This window comes from Perognathus longimembris, chromosome 10 (genome assembly GCF_023159225.1).
Source record: "Perognathus longimembris pacificus isolate PPM17 chromosome 10, ASM2315922v1, whole genome shotgun sequence".
Taxonomy (NCBI): domain Eukaryota; kingdom Metazoa; phylum Chordata; class Mammalia; order Rodentia; family Heteromyidae; genus Perognathus; species Perognathus longimembris.
In genome coordinates this window covers 71,806,167-71,820,936 of record NC_063170.1, presented here as the reverse complement: position 1 = coordinate 71,820,936, position 14,770 = coordinate 71,806,167, and the positions used below count along the sequence as shown (strand labels likewise).

The 14,770-nt window shown below is 61.7% G+C and overlaps 1 protein-coding gene across 2 annotated transcripts in view; it reads left to right on the top strand.

The window, feature by feature from the left end:
• Positions 1-14,770, top strand: part of Mgll (monoglyceride lipase) — a 75,377-nt gene that overhangs the window by 24,910 nt on the left and 35,697 nt on the right. For both annotated transcript variants that reach the window (XM_048356355.1, XM_048356354.1), the window contains one exon: positions 9,839-9,945. In XM_048356355.1, the coding sequence (XP_048212312.1) occupies positions 9,839-9,945 (107 nt within the window). The remainder of the gene's footprint in view (positions 1-9,838; positions 9,946-14,770) is intronic.

The following is a 14,770-nucleotide window of genomic DNA, read 5'->3' as shown; positions in this document are numbered from 1 at the left end:
GGGTGGACCATCTTTTCACAGAGCAACCATCCCTCTGAAAGTCCTCCATCATCTTGACTTAGACTCTGGGCCGTGCGCCTGGGGAGGGAGGCCGGGAGGAGGGCGCGGGAGGAGGGCGCGGGCAGTTACCCGGCAGTGAGCACCTTGTCATTCATACTTCTGCACACTGCGAAGGGAGGATTCCTGCCCCTGACTCCCAGGTAGGGACTTTCCCCATTGTCTCCGCCCGCCCCACCACCTGTGTAAGTGGCCCCAGGGAGGGGTTTTCTGCTCCGTTACTGGGGGGTGGGGAGGAGAGGAAGAAGCGAATAGGTTTAACACAGGCGCCTTGCGTGCCCCCTTTTGGTGCTAGAGGTGGAACCCAGACCCTCCACCCCAATCAAAGTCTCTTACAGCCAGGTTGATGGATACAGATCTCTGTAGGAAGGGCAGAGGTAGGAGGATTTGGCTTCCCAGTGTGGGCTTGCTGTTAAACGAGAGGGGCTGGGCTTCCCCTTGCCCTGAGGAAGGACCGAAGCAGAGAGCTGGTTTCAGTGTAGACCGGGTCCTTAAAAGGGCAAGCAGACTTTACAGACCGGAGAGGGTAGCATCAGAGAGTGCATCCCACAGGATAAACAAATAGAGCACCTCCACCCGACTTGGTAAATGCCAACCTCTCTCCTTTGGCTGTAGTGGTAGCTAAGAGACACATCGACATTTCCAACATAAACACCAAAAGAGCCAAGGGCAGCCGTGTGGAATAATCAGGACACGGAATTCCAGCGTGGCTGGCTGAGCATTCACCCCGGAGGCTACAGATTCTCCTCAAAGAGCTTCGAAACAGACAGCTCCAAAACAAGGAGGAAAGGAAGGGGGGATAGGGCAGGCCCAGGAAGTGAGCGTTCCGACCTCCTAGGAGCTCAGTGGTCTAAGGCAGGCTCAATCTAAGACACAGCTTGAGTTGGGGTGGTTCCCCATCATTCGGCCTGCGTTTCTGGGTGCCCTTCGGTGTAGGAGGGTATGTGCGCGTGGGGAGAAGGGGAAAGGCCCTCACCGGAGGCCTGGCCACCGCCCGACTAGGCCGACGCTCCGGGCACTTGGAGGCCCTGCCGCAGACAGGGTGCCGCTGGCAGGGGTGGTCAGGTGGGCCCCGAGGTCGCCGTCGGAGCAGCGCGCGCGCGAGGGGGAGCGGCAGGTGTGCGTCCTGGGGGGCGTGCCCTTAGGCCTTCGGGAGACCGTCCTGTGGACCGTCCAGTGGCTGCGAGCTGACTCCTGTCCCAGAAAACCTCAGCAGCAAATGTACCTAGCACGAAGCTTACAAAGGAGAGCCCACGTCAGGGCGGTGCTGCAAGAGTGTTTACAAAAGCACAACGGGCCAGTTCAAAGTCATCTAGGGGGTAGGAATTTTAACAACCCGGGGTAGAGGTTTCCCGGAGCTTAACAATCCATGACAAACATGCAGTTCTCAGAATGACCTATGTCCCTTCCAGAGTTTTCAGAACTGGGTAAAAAGTCCCTGTCTTCTATTAGGGTGCCGGGGTGGCGGTGAGAACAAGATGACGTTACTTTTGCCCAGTATCCATGTTTCAGTGCCAGGTGCTGTGCCTGTGCCTGTGCCTGTGGAATCGATGGGCTGGGCGAAGAGAGCAGCAGAGACCGCCGGTGTGAGCACAGGGGGCCAGGCAGGGCCACGCAGGGCCCGGAGGTACCCTCACGGGTCGTCCCTTTAGCAAACCATTGACGGAGGAGCAGAGGACTCGGTGCATCTTCCGTACCCACAGAGCTTAACGCAGGTTGGGAGCAGGCCAGCTCCGGTCAGTCCCCGGGCCCTCGGAGACCCCGGGACACAGTTCCCAGCCTGCAGCCCTCCTCCGGGAGCGCCCCACCCTTCGCCCTGAGGGTCTGCATCCACCGTAGGGTACTTGAGGGTGGGCAGGAGCGTTTGAAGTCGAATTCTCTGAAGGCCACGTTCTAGGTTTGACTGACCGCTTTTAGTTTTGTTTTTGTTTTTCTGCCAGTCCTGGGGCTTGAACTCTGGGCCTGGTGGTCTCTTGAGCCACAGTGCCACTTCTGCTCTTTCTGGTGCTTAACTGGAGATCACAGAGCGCCATGGACTTGCCTGCCTGGCCTGGCGGTGAACTGTGACCCTACCTCAGGCTTCTACCAAGCGGGGATGACGAGGTGGCTGCGGGATTAGGCTAGGATTACAGGAGCCCCCCCCCCCCCCCGCGCCCGCCGACCGGGCTGTTCTGAATGATAGAATGCTGGAAGAAAGTGTGGGCTGTGGGTTTGTTATGATTGTGACCTCGTTTTCTTCTTGGAAAGCTCTTCTAAGGAGGCCTACCTTTCCATGGGAAACAAAGCTTGGGTTGGCCTTCACTCAGAGATGAGTCACCTAGTTCCCTTTGTGTTTGCGAATGTCTCCATTTTCCCTTCTAGCCACGGGGCCCTTGCCTCTGCACCCTTACCCTGCAGTGGGCCGTGCCTGAGGGAGCCCACGGAGGGAGCCCCCATCCTCTGGGGCTGGCCCCAAGCCCAGTCTTCTCCATGGAAGCCCTGTGCTGCTCCAACCTGGGTCAGTCACAAGTGACGGCAGGCAAGGGGTTGGTGGGGGAAGTCAGCACTGTCAGGGCTCCGGAGAGAATACGCTTCGGGGTGCTCCCTGGGGCCCCAGGAGTGCTCCCTGGTGTGCTAGCCTGTGGCTGTCTACATGCTTCCGTCCATCGATTCATTCATCTACCCCTGTGTTTCTAAGTCCATGCGTGCACACACCCATCCCTGCGTGCATCCATCCATCCGTGCGTGCGTGCATCCATCCGTGCATGCGTGCATCCAGCCATCCGTGCGTGCATCCAGCCACCCGTGCGTGCGTGCATCCATCCATCTGTGCATGCGTGCATCCATCCGTGCGTGTGTGCATCCATCCATCTGTGCGTGCGTGCATCCATCCGTGCGTGCGTGCATCCATTCAGCCATCCCTGTGTGCGTGTATCCAGCCACCCGTGTGTGTGTGCATCCAGCCATCTACCCATGCATGCGTGCATCCATGCGTGTGTGCATCCAGCCATCCGTGCGTGCGTTTATCCAGCTATCCATGCGTGTGTGCATCCATCCATCTGTGCGTGCGTGCATCCATACATGCATGCGTGCATCCAGCCATCCATGCGTGCGTGCATCCATCCATCTGTGCATGCGTGCATCCATCCATCCGTGCATGCATCCATTCAGCCATCCCTGTGTGTGTGCATCCAGCCATCTACCCATGCATGCGTGCATCCGTGCGTGTGTGCATCCAGCCATCCGTGCGTGCGTTTATCCAGCTATCTGTGCGTGTGTGCATCCAGCCATCCCTGTGTGCGTGCATCAGCTATCCGTGCATGTGTGCATCCAGCTATCCGTGCATGTGTGTATCCAACCATCCGTGCGTGCGTGCATCCAGCCATCCACGTGTGTGTGCATCCAGCCATCCCTGTGTGCGTGCATCAGCCATCCATGTGTGCGTGCATCCAGCTATCCGTGCATGTGTGCATCCAACCATCCGTGCGTGCGTGCATCCAGCTATCCATGCATGTGTGCATCCAGCCATCTACCTATGTGTGCATCCAGCCATCCCTGTGTGTGTGCATCAGCTATCTGTGCATGTGTGCATCCAGCCATCCGTGCATGCGTGCACCCATCCCTGCGTGCATCCAGCCATCGTGCGTGCGTGCATCCATCCGTGCATGCATGCGTGCATCCATCCATCCGTGCATGCATCCATCCGTGCATGCGTGCATTCAGCCACCCGTGTGTGCGTGCATCCAGCCATCTACCCATGCATGCGTGCATCTATGTGTGTGCATCCAGCCATCCGTGCATGTGTGCATCCAGCTATCCATGCATGTGTCCATCCAGCCATCCGTGCATGTGTGCATCCAGCCATCCGTGCGTGCGTGCATCCAGCCATCCATGTGTGTGTGCATCCAGCCATCCGTGCATGTGTGCATCCAGCCATCCGTGCGTGCGTGCATCCAGCCATCCATGTGTGTGTGCATCCAGCCATCTGTGTGTGCGTGCATCCAGCTATCCATGCATGTGTGCATCCAGCTATCCATGTGTGTGTGCATCCAGCCATCCGTGCATGTGTGCATCCAGCCATCCGTGCGTGCGTGCATCCAGCCATCCATGTGTGTGTGCATCCAGCCATCTGTGTGTGCGTGCATCCAGCTATCCATGCATGTGTGCATCCAGCCATCTACCTATGTGTGCATCCAGCCATCCCTGTGTGTGTGCATCAGCTATCTGTGCATGAGTGCATCCAGCCATCCCTGTGTGTGTGCATCAGCTATCTGTGCATGTGTGCATCCAGCCATCCGTGTGTGCATGCATCCAGCTATCTGTGCATGTGTGCATCCAGCCATCCCTGTGTGCGTGCATCAGCTATCTGTGTATGCGTGCATCCAGCCATTTGTGTTCACATGTATCCAGCCATCCGTGCATGTGTGCATCCAGCCATCCGTGCGTGCGTGCATCCAGCTATCCGTGCATGTGTGCATCCAGCCATCCGTGCATGCGTGCATCCAGCCATCTACCTATGTGTGCATCCATCCATCTGTGTGTGCGTGCATCCAGCCATCATGCGTGCATGCATCCATCCATCTGTGCATGCGTGCATTCAGCCATCCGTGTGTGCATGCATCCAGCCATCTACCCATGCATCCAGCCATCCATGTGTGCGTGCATCCAGCCATCCGTACGTGTGTGCATCCAGCCATCCGTGTGTGCATGCATCCAGCTATCCATGCATGTATGCATCCAGCCATCTACCTATGTGTGCATCCAGCCATCCCTGTGTGCGTGCATCAGCTATCCGTGCATGTGTGCATCCAGCCATCCGGGTGTGCGTGCATCCAGCTATCCGTGCATGTGTGCATCCAGCCATCCCTGTGTGCGTGCATCAGCTATCCGTGTATGCATGTATCCAGCCATCCGTGCATGCGTGCATCCAGCTATCCGTGCATGTGTGCATCCAGCCATCCGTGCGTGTGTGCATCCAGCCATCCGTGCGTGCATTTATCCAGCTATCTGTGTGTGTGTGTGCATCAGCTATCTGTGCATGTGTGCATCCAGCCATCCGTGTGTGTGCATCCAGCCATCTGTGCACGCGTGCATCCAGCCATCCCTGCATGCATCCAGCCATCCCTGCATGCGTGCATCCAGCCATTCCTGCATGCGTGCATCCAGCCATCCCTGCATGCATCCAGCCATTCGTGTGTGCGTGCATCCAGCCATCCGTGCATGAGTGCATCCAGCCATCCCTGCGTGCATCCAGCCATCTACCTATGCGTGCATCCAACCATCCGTGCATGCGTGCATCCAGCCATCCGTGCATGCGTGCATCCAGCCATCTACCTATGCATGCATCCGTGCGTGTGTTCATTCCATTTGGATGGAGCAGAGTTCTTGCTCTCACTAGGGACAGGGCACAGGAATGAATCGGTGGAATGTGGCCTCTATCTTCAGAGAGCACGAGGTCTACTCACTCTAGATTACGATGGATGCCATGTGCTGCAGGTGTGAACAGAGGTTTCAGGGCCCCAGGAAGGGGCAGTTGACTCCGAGCGGAGAAGGTGCTAGGAGCTTCACAGGGAAATCTGGAGTGCCTGGGCCTGGGGCATAGACAGAGGTGGGCATGGAGACTGAGTACCCCCCCCTTGTCTCGAAGGCAAAGCGGGAGGAGGGGAGGCTGCAAGGACAGGATGGCCAGGGGAGAGGCCGATGGTCACAAGGCAGTCAGGTATGCATCGTTTTCGCCAGGAAGATGGAAAAGGACTAGGCTGGACTCCAGCAGCATCAGGCCGGGGCTGGTTATCGCCAGTGAGGGGCACAGACTTTTCTGGGGTTTGGAGGTTGTGCGAGGGACTGGGTTTGGGGATGAGCTTATGTGGGTCTTGTCAAGGAAGCAGAAAGTAAAAAATGGGCTACTTTCCCCTGGGGACGATGGGTGGTGATCTGGGCCAGGCCCCAGTGGAATGCCCCAGCTGGGGTGGGGGCTGTTGTTCCCTGGGGACCATGGGTGGTGGGCTGGGCCAGGCCCAGTGGAATGCCCCAGCTGGGGTGGGGGGCTGTTGTTCCCTGGGGACGGTGGGTGGTGATCTGGGCCAGGCCCCAGTGGAATGCCCCAGCTGGGGTGGGGGGCTGTTGTTCCCTGGGGACGGTGGGTGGTGATCTGGGCCAGGCCCCAGTGGAATGCCCCAGCTGGGGTGGGGGGCTGTTGTTCCCTGGGGACGGTGGGTGGTGATCTGGGCCAGGCCCCAGTGGAATTCCCCAGCTGGGGTGGGGGGCTGTTGTTCCCTGGGGACCAAGGTGGAAGGCCCTGCTTGTGGGAAGCACCTGAGCACACACCCCGGGCTTTGCTTGAATAGGCAGGAGTCAATCCTTCACGGTTCCTCTTGTGGTTATATTCCACAGTAGCCAAGAGGGCAGTCATGCCTTCCGTACTGGGTTCAAATCCTCCTAGATTCAAAACCTGTTAGCTGCATTGCCCCAGGCAAGCTGTCCGGCACTCTGAACTTTCGTTCATCCTCTGGAAACTGAGCAAATGACAGTGGGTGGGTGGGTCGTGCCCTCCCCCCCCCCCCCCCGTCCGCACCCACCCCCTGTGGGCTGTTATGACAGAAGCTCACTCCCGGCCACATTCTTAGACCATGGCCAGAGCCCGGCTGCTGCCAGCTTGCTGATTATGTAACACAGAACTGCTCCGTAGACTCCCTCCCTCCATCCGTGACCCTGGGAGATCGCGTGAAAGTGGCATTGCTAATCTGCCACTGGGGACAGGTCTGTTTCTGGTTTCTTCTGAGTACTTGGTGTGTTTGGCTTTATTCTTGTCCTCTGTGAGAGATGAGGGGGAGGCTGGAGCCCTGGGTCCCCTCAGGAGGGGAGCCCCTGGAGCCCTGCCCCCCCAGCAGGAGAGGACACGCAGCCATGGCCTCCTGGGGGAGAGGCTGGAATGTAAACCTGTGGGGTCCCTCCGGCTGCTGCGCTAGTTACAAGAGCGGGGCTGGCTCTCACAGCCCCACACCCAGCCTGGGACAGACTGGCAAATGTGTTAAAGCCAGGAGATTTGGCAGGCGGGAGTCTGGGGTGGTTACAGCTGATAAAGCAACGGAGGGAGCGAGCGAGTGGGATGCTTCTGAAAGATGCCAGAGCTGAGCGCAGACAGCTCCTCTTCCCCAGGGTGAGGGCCCCGGGCTCCTCTTCAGGGCGTCTCCCCGGAGCCACCGGGCAGAGATGGGCTCGGTCTACCTGCGGGGACACTGCTCGTGACAACCGGGAGGCCCAGGCCTATCTGCCCGCCGCAGCTGGGGGGCCCGGGCCTCTCTGCCCACCACAGCCGGGGTGCCCGGGCCTCTCTGCCCACCGCAGCCGGGAGGCCCAGGCCTCTCTGCCCACCACAGCCAGGGGGCCCGGGCCTCTCTGCCCACCACAGCCGGGGGGCCCGGGCCTCTCTGCCCACCGCAGCCGGGGGGCCCGGGCCTCTCTGCCCACCGCAGCCGGGGGGCCCGGGCCTCTCTGCCCACCGCAGCCGGGGGGCCCGGGCCTCTCTGCCCACCGCAGCCGGGGGGCCCGGGCCTCTCTGCCCGCCGCAGCCGGGGGGCCCGGGCCTCTCTGCCCGCCGCAGCCGGGGGGCCCGGGCCTCTCTGCCCGCCGCAGCCGGGGGGCCCGGGCCTCTCTGCCCGCCGCAGCCGGGGGGCCCGGGCCTCTCTGCCCGCCGCAGCCGGGGGGCCCGGGCCTCTCTGCCCGCCGCAGCCGGGGGGCCCGGGCCTCTCTGCCCACCGCAGCCGGGGGGCCCGGGCCTCTCTGGCACAGAGCACGTCTTTCACTTGACGTTCAGGTTTTCCTCTTGAAGCCTGGCGCAGCGCGGAAGGCACGGGAAGAGCCGGTGTTTCGTGCCCTTGTCGCTAGCTCACAGGTGGGGACATCGAGGCGCATGGAGGCACCAGCTCCTCAGAGGACGGCTGCGGGGGCTTTCCAGAGGCTGGGGAGACCTAGAACGACTTCTCTTGTGCCCCGCAGCGCCTTCTCAAGTGGGTGTTACTGGACTCCCCGCTTCACAGACAAGCCATCCAAGAAGCTAGGTCGCCTGAAATCAGCAGTGAAGAAATGGAGGGTTGTTAGATGGGGGAAGAAGAGCCGTGCCATCCCGGGAGGGCAGGAGGAGCTGGCCGGGTTTATACGTTCTGCACTCTGCGTCTTGTTCATCTCAGGGCTTCAAGTACTTTATTGGGCTGGGCCCGCCTCCGGGGCCCCGTGCCAGGCAGGCCATCTGCTTCTGGGGCTGCCCCTCCCTCTGCTGCCGCCTCCTCCCCCACGCCTGGCTCCCGACCGGCTCCAGCCCCTCGGGAAGCTCCAGGAAAAAGATCTCTGCCAGCCTGGTGTGCAGCCTCGTTGCCGAAGCCGTGGGTCCTGCTTGTCGGCAGAAATGCTCCGCCGATCCTCAGCTGCCGAGCTGGCCCTGGCGGGGGCTCCCGCACCTGCGCGGGCCGCGCACGCCACCCCGGGGACCAGCGTCGTCCCTGTTCCTGAGCCTTGCAAACCTGAGGCCACATAGGGTCACCACCCTGCCCGGAGCCATGCTCTCTCCCCTGGAGGAGCACCCCCGATCCTCGGTGCCCCCACGCCTGGGGCTCCTCCTCCTCCTCCACACAGGGCCTGCGCACCTCCTTCTGGGCCCTCCTTCTGGGCCTGGAATGGGCGCATCTGGGCACCTTCCCTGGACAGCTCCCCTCAGGCCTGGGCCTTCCTGGCCCCTCCTGTTGCCCCTCACCTCGAGGGCTCGCGCTTGCTGCCGGTGGCCGTCCGTCTCTCCTGCTAGACTCTGAGCTAGCTGGCGGTGCGGCTGTTCAGCTGTGGCTCCCAGGCCTGGCTCCGGCAAGCTCAGCCGAGCCCCCAGACCATCCTGGGTGCCCCAGCGCCACCCTCCTGGGAGGCACGGCCTCCTCTTTCGGCCTCTCGGTGTCAGTCAGCGTGGCAGGGTCTCTGCGTTCCATGAGAACCGGCGGATTGTTCCCAACAGTGCTGGTCATGGCGGAGTCCCCAGAGGAGAAGTTTCCAAAGGGCAGGCGGCACCCAGGGTTGACTGTGGACAGGGTTGACCGGGGAGTGCGGTGGGCAGAACCGTCCAGGGCCCGCTCTGGTGGAGGAGCCTCTGGTCAGGTGACCAGCCCTGCTGCACCCCTGCAGGCCTCCTGGCTGGGGACACAGCTCTGAGAGGCAGGCCCCGCAGAGGGGGGCTGAGGCTCAGCTGGGGACTCCCCGGCCAGCCATGCCCAGAGCCCCCTGAAGCAGCTCCAGCCTGGCCACTCAGCCTTGTGGAGGTGGGCCTCGCCACTCTGCCCGCACCTGGGCTCAGCTCTGGGCACTAGGGAGGGGCCCGGGCGACAGGTTAGGGGGCCACCAGGCTGGTTCTGCTCTCATGGGAAGCCTGCGGAGGCCCCCAGCGCAGGGCCAGGGGTGGGAGACACAGGCGTGTCAGCACGGAAGCCCAGGCAGGAGCAGAATCCTGGGACCCAGGAGGGCTCCAGGCCAGGGGAGCTGAGGTCAGTGTGTTTCTGAGAACAGCTCGGCCCTCGCGGAGCCTCCGCGTGGCGGTGCTCTGGGCCTGGCGCCTGGCACCCGCCAGCCAGGCTGACTCACGAGTACCCGCTTGCGCATGGCCACAGACTCGCTCCGCTCAGAGCTCCGGGGGAGCCGCGCTGTGGTCCGTGCTGTTTACCACAGCCCCTTGCCCCGAATGAGCCACCCAGCCGGGCTCCAGGTCACGTGGAGACCGCAGCTGCCCTGGCCCTGGCTCTCCTGACCGGCTCTTCTCCCCCTCCAGGGCCCTGGTCTTTGTGTCCCACGGCGCGGGAGAGCACTGCGGCCGCTACGACGATCTGGCTCAGATGCTGCTGCGGCTGGACCTGCTGGTGTTTGCCCACGACCACGGTGAGTGCCCGGTGCGGCAGGGCCGCCTGGCTCCTCTGCCTTCCGCGTGGGTTGCAATGCACAGTTACGTAAGTAGAACGACGCCCGGCCAGCCGCCCTGCCCGGACGGAGCCCGAATGCAGGCGAGGGGGCGCTCCTGCAGACCTCAGCACTCGGCCCAGGGCCACGCCGTCCTCTGAGGTTATAAAGCGCTTTCCCTCAGAGCAGGCCTAGGTTCCTCCCAAGGGACTCCAAATGGATGAGGTGAGGCAGTTCAAGTTCAATTTAAACCCCGGATTCACCGAGGGAGACGCACAAAGCATTTCAAGCACGGAGAACAGGCGCGCTCAAGAGGAAGCGGCAGCCTGGAGAAAACTAAGCACAGATGCAAGAGCACGCGTGTACACACAGACTCGCATAACCTCCGGACACAGCATTACAAGGGTGCATACCGATGCACAACACACGCTGCATACACAAGCATGACGCGCACGCAGTGTGTGCCATCGGTGCACACACGTCCATCTGTCTGTGCGTGTGTTCACAAGCCTCCAAGTGTGACGGTCCGTGTGTAGGAAGTGCTTGACAGAGGGGCAGAGCGACCTGTGGCGCCCTCCTGGCCGCCTCCTGTCGGTCTCACACTGACCGATTGGTTCTGGGCCTCTCTGCTCGGTGACTTTCTAGCATTTCATTTTGGGCAGACACCGTGAGGTGCTTGGTTGTAGCTGCCGGGCTGGTGGCCCGGGGTGCCCCAAGGGGAGGTCCATAGGATCCAGCTTAGCGTGTCGTCCTTTTTTTTTTTTTTTTTTTGGCCAGTCCTGGGCCTTGGACTCAGTGCCTGAGCACTGTCCCTGGCTTCTTCCCACTCAAGGCTAGCACTATGCCACATGAGCCACAGCGCCGCTTCTGGCCGTTTTCTGTATATGTGGTGCTGGGGAATCGAACCTAGGGCCTCGTGTATCCGAGGCAGGCACTCTTGCCACTAGGCTATATCCCCAGCCCGAGTGTCGTCCATTTTAACCTAGAAACTTCCTGGAATGTTGTGGCGGGTTGCCTGTCGCGGTGGAGTCCTTGGACCCACGCGCGGTGCTTGTCCTGTCGTGGCTCAGATTCCTCCCAGCGGTTAGCGTCCCCATCTCTCAATCACCAGCGAGGAGCCGGTGGGACGGAGGGGTCGTGGGTGCCCTGGGCTCCAGACGCAGCCTGCTCAGCCGTGTTCCCAGCTTGAGGCTTTCAGGCCTGTGTGCCCCAGGGTGGCTGCACACTCTCATACGAGGGATACAGGGCCAGGAGCCATGACAGGGAAGGACTGGGCACATTAGGGCAGCACACCGTCCCCAGCTGAGTTGCCTAGGCCGTGCGGCAGCCCGGCACAGCGAGCTGCAAGGGAGGCGGCAGGGTGGAATTCATTTGTGGCTGACGGAACGATGAAGGAATCGGGTGAGGAAGCGGCAGAGGGCGGCACTGTCCACCCTCTCTCCTGCCTGCCCTCTTGGGTTTGCTACACAAGGAGAGGCTTTTCAGTCTGCTCTCCCGTGTGTATTTCTGGGTGTGTTGCAGAGCGAGTGAGTGAGCCCTCTTGTCGCCTCCGTCCACAAGCTCTTGCCTGAGATCTGAGGTGACTCACGGTTCTCAGGACCCCCATCAGCGTGTCGGCTCCTCACTGTGCGTGTCCTGAGGGTGGGCGCTGGGCGAAGAGGGACACAGACCAGCAATCCCCCCGCCGCCACCCTCTCCCGGGGCCCAACTCTGTCCCAGTACCCGTGGTGCTGGGTGGGGACTGTTCCCTCCTAGTTGAAGCAAACACAGACTGTGTCTTACCTGCTATGTGTCAGGGCCTCCCTCTGCTCCCAGGATCTTCCCATCATGCACTGGGGCCCAGGACCAAGCAGAGAGGAGGGGAGGGGCATCTAGAGCGTGTGTGGCAGGACGGGGGAGCCACAGGGCTACGTGGAGACACTGGGCCCCCGGCAGTGGCTGGGCCTTGAGAAGGGCGGAAGTACGCTGGTCTTCCCTTGAGAGCCATGACCTTTCCCTTGTCTGGATGGAGTTCCCAGGGCCTTGACAAAGATGGCCACTTGGCTTCTCCCTGACTTCTTAGGCCTTTGCTGTGTCCAGACACTGGGGTCGTGAGGACTCTTCCGGAAAGCAGCTGTGTCTGAACTGTGTCCGCGGGTGTGTCTGACCTGGCTCCCTAAGAGGGCACATTGGGAGCCTGTGTGTTGCTGGGGCGTGGCCCAGGGCACAGTGCCCACTCACTCCACCATGGAGCACTGCCGGGGGAGGACGTGTGTGAAAACTGTCTGCAGGGTCAGAGCCTTCTTCTTATTTACCGAGCATAGAGGAACCATTCTGGACCCATTAACAGTGAATTAATTATCTGCAAATATTTGAGGGAAAGTGCTAAAGGAAGGCTTTTTCTCTCTTTTTAGCCCAGTCAGGCTGGAGAGAAGAGGGGGTTTGGAGGGAGTGTCTGTGGGTGGCAGCAGTGCCTGATTCCCAGAGGGATGGGCCTGGTGTGGACAGAAAAAGAATATGTAGACAACAGTGGGGGAAAGATGATATAAGTGTGTTTTCCACACACAGGCAGATCTGAGTCGAGGCCCCTCGCGGGATGTATTCTAAAATAGATTGCCATCACTTACAACAAATATATTTTTGTTGGAAATGTTTGAAAATGTGTTGACAACTCTCCTTGCTTTAGTAAATATGAGAGTGGAAATCATAGGTGGAGGGGCCCTTGATTTCCTCCTGAGCTCCCTGCCCAGTGAGCCGGAGCCGGAACGGAGGGGCCGTCCTCAGCACTCCCCGCCCGCTGTCCCCCTCCTCCTCCGCCACACCCCCTTGTCGTTATTCACAGTTGCACAACCTTCAACTTCAGTGTACATCTCTGGTAAGAGTTCCTGTCCGGTAGACAGTCATCGCCTCTTTCCTGAGTTCTCAACACCCCCATGAGGCTGTAGCATGGAGGTGATGGTTCCACCACATATCACACACGCACGCACACACACACACACACACACACACACACACACACACACACGGCAGCACTCTGGCTGCGAGGAGGATGAAGTGAGGAGAAGCAGGGCCACGAGCCCAGTGGACACCGGCACCCTCTAAAGGCCGGCTCCCCCAAAGACTTGCAGCTGCTCCTCAGGGCCCCAGAGCCACGGAGAGCAGAGGGTGTGTGCCAGCGGCCTCCCCGACCAGCGGCCACCCAGGACGTGCCCGGGGCACCGCCGAGGAAGTGCACTGGGGGAGGGGAAGGGCAGCTATGGAAGCTCAAGCCTGTAGAGGCTGCCTCCACGCGGAGATGGGCGAACGTGGGTGGGGAGGGCAGGTGCGGGCAGGGAGGGCAGCCTAGGTCTCTGGTGTGCTGGTGTCTGGCTGCGTGCTGGGCAGGGCGCTGGGCTCAGCATCAGCCATGGGCAAGGCGGACACGCGCTGCCCCGAGGAGCAGCAGCCTGCGGGGAGAAACAGGCGGGCGGGGCCCTGATGTGCAGTGGGGATGACCAGGGAGAGGGCAGGCCCTGTCATTCGGCCCCTCGGGGCCTTTGGGGGACTGCTGTGGTCAGGGAGACCTGTCCCTGCAGAGGCCCAAGGGAGCCCAGAGCCAGGAAGAGCTAGTGCAAAGGCCGGGGAGCAGAGCCGAGCCACAGAGGCCCAGGTGACCCGCGCGTGGCCGGCACGGGAGAACCGTGTGGTCCCCTCCAAGCCCGGAGGCTCTGCTCATCCCGCCATGGGTGGGGGTGGCCCCCACACCCCCCCTCCCCCCACAGACCACAGGCAGGTTTGAGGCCCCCGTCCTTGGAAATAGCGGCTCCTCCTCTTTGGTAAGTGGAGATTCAAAATAACTAGCTGCAGATGGCTCTGCGAAGGGGGCTGCTGGCCAGGAGCTGAAGGCCGCCGCCCGGCCAGCTGCCCTGGGCCGCCCCCCGCTCCGGGTTGTGCGGGACCACCCCGAAGGCCTGCGGGGCGGCGGCAGGGGCGGCGGAGAGCCAGCCTTCCCGAAGCTGAGCTCAAGCAGCATGTGACCAGGAAATGGCCAGCCCACTGAGAGCTAAAAATAACGCTGCTACCCTGCCAACTGTCAGGGCAAGCCAGGAGAACGGGGGGCCGGGAGGGGCCGAGCGCCCCGGCACTGCGCAGGCCTCGGGGGCCACGTGGCAGTCATGTGACCATCCCGGAAGGAGGAAGTAACTGGCTGCCTCCTTGCTGTGCTGTTCTGAAGGTCTCTGTAGCCTTTATTTCATTTCAGTGGTGCAAGTCACCTTCCAGGCAGGCAGAGCGTTGCTTCCCAGAGGACGGGCAGGCGGGCGGGGCAGGTGGGCGGGGCAGGGCCGCTGTCCTCTCGGGACCCATTCCCAAGGAAGAGGCATCCGGACCTCGAGCCTGTGCAGCTCAGAAGCAGCCAGGCCTGGCTGGCGTGTGCCCTGGCGTGCCCTGGCGTGCCACACACACTTGGTGTCTCCCTCATCTTCCCCGATGAGTTCCGTGGGAGCCCTGCCACGAAAGAGTGAGGTCCCTGCGGGCCCACAGTGAGGCTGCCGGAGGGCGTTGTGCAGAGGGGCTGGCGGGGGGGGGGGGGGCTCTGCCCGCTCGTGCAGAGTCAACGGCTCTGGGGGGTGGGGCCCAGCGGGAGAAGCCTGCCACCCCGGAAGCCTCTGCCAGCCTCGGGGCCTGCATGGTGCTGGCGCCTGGGTGGGCTCTTCCTCTTCCGACTACAGGCCCCCCCCCCGAGGGGCCCCCCTGGCACCGGTGGCTGAGCCAGAGCCAAGGCCTCTGTGTCTCTGCCCAAGTTCAGACTCACCCATCAGGCATGTGTGGGTATAAATGTGGACCCGAG